The sequence below is a fragment of the Colossoma macropomum genome, unplaced genomic scaffold (assembly GCF_904425465.1).
Source record: "Colossoma macropomum unplaced genomic scaffold, Colossoma_macropomum, whole genome shotgun sequence".
Lineage (NCBI taxonomy): Eukaryota > Metazoa > Chordata > Actinopteri > Characiformes > Serrasalmidae > Colossoma > Colossoma macropomum.
In genome coordinates this window covers 41,999,911-42,004,910 of record NW_023494802.1, presented here as the reverse complement: position 1 = coordinate 42,004,910, position 5,000 = coordinate 41,999,911, and the positions used below count along the sequence as shown (strand labels likewise).

The 5,000-nt window shown below is 45.6% G+C and overlaps 1 protein-coding gene across 2 annotated transcripts in view; it reads left to right on the top strand.

Annotated features, from left to right (window-relative positions):
• Window positions 1–5,000, top strand: part of corin (corin, serine peptidase) — a 61,780-nt gene that overhangs the window by 16,089 nt on the left and 40,691 nt on the right. For both annotated transcript variants that reach the window (XM_036591015.1, XM_036591016.1), the window contains exon 3: window positions 1,248–1,577. In XM_036591015.1, the coding sequence (XP_036446908.1) occupies window positions 1,248–1,577 (330 nt within the window). The remainder of the gene's footprint in view (window positions 1–1,247; window positions 1,578–5,000) is intronic.

Genomic DNA, 5,000 nt, shown 5'->3' with positions numbered 1-5,000 from the left:
GTGCGAGCGTTTTAATCCCAGTACAGTGTGAGTGTATTAATCCCAGTACAGTGCGAGTGTATTAATCCCAGTACAGTGCGAGTGTTTTAATCCCAGTACAGTGTGAGTGTATTAATCCCAGTACAGTGTGAGTGTTTTAATCCTAGTACAGTGCGAGTGTATTAATCCCAGTACAGTGTGTGTATTAATCCCAGTACAGTGCGAGCGTTTTAATCCCAGTACAGTGTGAGTGTATTAATCCCAGTACAGTGCGAGTGTATTAATCCCAGTACAGTGCGAGTGTTTTAATCCCAGTACAGTGTGAGTGTATTAATCCCAGTACAGTGCGAGTGTATTAATCCCAGTACAGTGCGAGCGTTTTAGTCCCAGTACAGTGTGAGTGTATTAATCCCAGTACAGTGCGAGTGTTTTAATCCCAGTACAGTGTGAGTGTATTAATCCCAGTACAGTGCAAGTGTATTAATCCCAGTACAGTGAGTGTTGGTGATGGTTTGTGCAGTGAAGCTCAAACTGACTGACTGTGTCTGAACTGTGGAGTTAAATGGCTTTTATACGGCATCTCTCTCTCTCTCTCTCTCTATGCTTCTCTCTCTCTCTCTCTCTATGCTTCTCTCTCTCTCTCTCTCTATCCTTCTCTCTCTCTATCTTTGTCTCTCTCTCTCTCTATGCTTCTCTATCCTTCTCTCTCTCTCTTTCTCTCTCTTTCTCTCTCTCTCTCTCTCTTTCTCTCTATCCTTCTCTCTCTCTATCTTTGTCTCTCTCTCTCTATGCTTCTCTCTCTCTATCCTTCTCTCTCTCTATCTTTGTCTCTCTCTCTGTCCTTCTCTCTCTATCCTTCTCTCTCTCTTTCTCTCTCCGTTAACTCACCCATTTATTCATTTACTTGATTCATTCATTCTTTCACTTTTTTCATTAGTTCAGTCTTTCTTTCGCTCATTCATTACATTCATTTATTTTTCCTTTTTTCTTTCTTTCTCTCCATTTGCCTTCCTTTCTTTCATGTATTCTTTCATTTTCAGTTTTTTTTATTTTTGTTTTTTTCATTTCATTTTCATTTCATTTCATTGCTTTATTTGTTTCTTTGTTTTCTTTTTTATTTGCCTTTCACTTTTTCTTTCGTTTTCTTTTCTTTCTTTCTTTCTTTCTTTCTTTCTTCCTTCCTTTTCCTCCTGCCTTCACTCTCTCTCTCTCTCTCTCTCCCTCCCTCTCTGTGTGAAGTTGAACAGTTTCCTGTTTCCGTTTTTCAGGAATAATCGGGAGTGGCCTGCTGGACTCCGATGACTCCGCCCACTTTTCTGGTACAGACGTCTCTGTGGCGACTCTTGTCCCCCTCATGGCCTTCACTACAGGTTGGACGGCTGGCAATAGCACAGTGACGACGGCACCGGTCACCACAGCAACCTTTCAGTCGGACTTGCCGCCTGACGACGTGATGACCTCCTACATTTCTTCATCATCATCATCATCATCCTCAGTGACCCCAACACCTGCGGCCACTTCTGATTGGCTGATGATGTTCTCCACCATGAGCTCCCTGGGAACCCTATCGAGCCCCACCAGTGCGACCCCCGAGCCGGGTAAGGGTCCGGCACAGACCCCTGTACTGACCACAGCGCGTGTTCTGAATGATTACTCGTCATCTTCTGATTAGGAATGAGGTTTAATTGTTAATTGATCATCTCAGACAGTCCGCAGTGCTTCTGTTCTGCTGTGTTCTGCGTGTTGAATCGAGGTTCTCTGGTTCTATCAGACCAGCAGTGGAGACGTTCTGGGGTGTCTTGATGTTCCACTGAGGTTCTAATTCTTTTGTCTAGTGTTGCTTATTCTCACATTTCGCGTGACGTCACACTGTACAGTCGCCGCCGTTCTGAGGGCCGAATCAGGGAGTCACTGCGCTGCGCGATGCCTTTAATGTGCTTTGTGAACGATTCACCTGTAAGACGCGACAGAAGCCGAGAGACGAGAGACACACAGACCTTTAACTCAGTGTTTTCACTCCAGGCTTGGAGCCGCTGCACTGTACAGTTCAGTGTTTCACACCTCGTTCAGCTCAAGAATGGATTAATTAGCTAATAATATCAGATATTTTAACCAGGAAACCACAGTTATGCAGTGCAGGGGTTTCAGGACTGGAGCTGAACTCTGAACTAACTGCACCAGCAAACTTACAGAATCACGTCTGTCGAAACACAACGTCGTTTTCCGACCCACGACATTCAGTCTGATATTTAACGTTAATGTTTCTCCATTCAAACCTCATTTAAATCAGAAACAGAGAGTGAAGTTATCCCGGCTGTCTGCAGCTCCGTTAGGGGGACGACTGTTCATCTCTCGGCTGTAACAGGAAACCCATCTATACGCTGGTCTCCAACCCTGATTCTGGCCTCCCTCACCTCCTCACCTCCTCACACCTGCTCCAGCTAATCACCCTCTTTCCAATCACTAAATGGCTGGATCAGATGTAGTAGAGTTAAGTAAGGGGGCAGGGCAGCTTACTGGATACAGGCTGGAGCTAAACTCTGCAGGACGGCAGCTCCCAGGAAGCAGTAGAATAACTGAAAGAGTCTCTCCACGTTTTCTGTGTTTTACTGAAGGAGTTCAGAAGGTCAGAATCTGCAGATCTGAGATCATAAACAGACATTCAGGAGCTTTAAGGTCATTTAGAGCTTTAAAAACCAGCAGCAGAGCTTTAAACTCTCTCTAACAGACCCAGGCGGTCAGTGCAATGTGTAACGGGGTGATATGAGCTCTCTGTGTTGGTGCTGTGAGGATCCATGCTGCTGTGTTCTGTACGGGTTCTAGAGGATGGACTGTTTACTCCAGTAAAAAGATCATTACAGTGATCAACTCTGCTGAACAAACGCAGCAACAGGTGTCTCTGATGGTGGTCAGAAGAAGGGCTGTGGTAAACACAGTCAGCCTGGTCACTGATGAGCCGAATCAGGTGTGAACAGTGCTGACCAGCGGCCCTCCAGGACCAGAGCTCGATTGTTAGACTAAAACAGCCAGTTTTGTAATGCAGTGATGCTAATCTGCTCGATTCAGTTCACGTTTCTAGACTACAGTGAGTCGTACAGTGTCAGAGTCCACACAGTCAGGTCTGTTAGAGATACTGACCAGCTCCACACGCTCTGAGACGAGGGTGCAGTTAGCGCCGTGCTAACCGGTGGGGTATAAGTGTCCTTTACTCCAGTGCTGAAGCTAAAGAAGCAGATTCAGACACCAAACACGTCTCGGCTGATCTGCACTGGAGCGGAAACGGTATAAATTAGAACTGTTTTATGAGCCGTCGCTTTAACTCAGAGCTTCACGGAGAGTCTCGGACAAAGTCAGAGCGTCCAGCTCAGTTCTGCTTCATCATGACCGGAATGTCTGTCTCCCTCTCTCTCTGTCTCTCTCTCTCTCTCTCTCTCTGTGTCTCTCTGTCTGTAGCTGTAAGTCCTGCTGGTGTGGTGTGTTTGTTTCTGTGAATGCAGGTAATACACGACTCTGCATTAGCATTTATACTTATAGTGAGCTTGAAGGACGTCCTCTCTCTCTCTCTCTCTCTCTCTCTCTCTCTCTCTCTCTCCCTCTCTCTCTCCCTCTCTCTATCCCCCCGTCTGTCTCAGTAGACTGAGAGAGGGTGTGTTTTTGTCCTTAGTGTCCGTACAGTCTGGACAGTGACTGGAATCCTGATCCGTCTCTCCCTCTCTCTCCTTCTCTGTCTCTGTCTCTCTCTGTCTGTCTGTGTGTCCCTGTGCTGACCTCTGAGAGGAGAATGCGGTGTATCAGTGCTGTCCGTCCCTGTCTGCCCATCCAAACAGCGTAATGATTAATCATTTAGACCCACACAGTCTCTCTGTACTCTCACTGTGTCCTCAGCACCAGAATCTCAATGACCATCAAAGGCTTTTACAACAGTCTACACACACACACACACACACACACACACACACACACACACAGCTGTTTTCATACAGTGTCAGGACGTGGAGGTCACTTTATACCTGTGTGTATATATATATATATACACAGGGTGATTCTAAAAGATTCATCATATTCATTACAGATCAATGCAGTGAACTGTAAATGGTGTAAATGAGCATAAAGTTTATTATGTAATTGTACAAGGTCTCAGTATGAACCTCCTCCAGCTGTACAGACAACATCAACACCATAGTCAAACTCATCCCATACTGGATTGAGCATGTCGGGTGTCGCTGCACTCACGGCTCTTTCAGTGCGATTTCACTCTTATTGAAGTGGAGAACACAGAACGCTTTCTGCTCAGGGGTCTCATCTCCTCTCAGACTGAAGGGAGCCATCTTCCACTGACAGTCAGAAACTCTATGACCCCCTCTTTCAATTGGATTGTGATTGGTTCCTAGACGCCTCGCGGTTGTAAAAATATGGTGCTTTGAAATCAGATGACTCACCCTGTATATGTGTATATTTTGACAATATTTGAAAATGCCTGTTGTCCTTTACGTTTTTACGGCTGAAAATTACTTGGAAAGACGTCTGGTTCCATTGACTTACATTAAAAGTACAGTGTGTTTTTTCCTTCTCCTGTAAAGTTGCCATTTTGGAGATACAAGGTTTTGTTTGACAGAAGCAATATAGACAAACCACTGAGCGAAGGCTAACCTAGAAACCATAACTGAGCTGGCAGGAACGTTCGTTTGTCCGTCCGTTTGTCCAGCCAGCCCCTCCAGTGTTCCCTGGATGAGATCCAGCAGTAAAGTGAATAAGAACCTTCTTTAAGATTATCTGAGTAAAAGCTGGACGGTGACATTAGTGAGTGGACACAGCAGGACTACAGCACCACCTGTACATGTAGAGCCCGTTTCCCTCGCTCTGTTCAGTGTAGCAGGCTGGGAGCGTCGGACTGAGAGCCGCCAATCATGCACACTCATCAGAATATTAGGCCACGCCCACACAGTTCTCAGATCTCAATCTTTGCTGGATGTTTTAATATCATACAAACATTTAAAACTTTTACGGTGCTCCCCGAGATG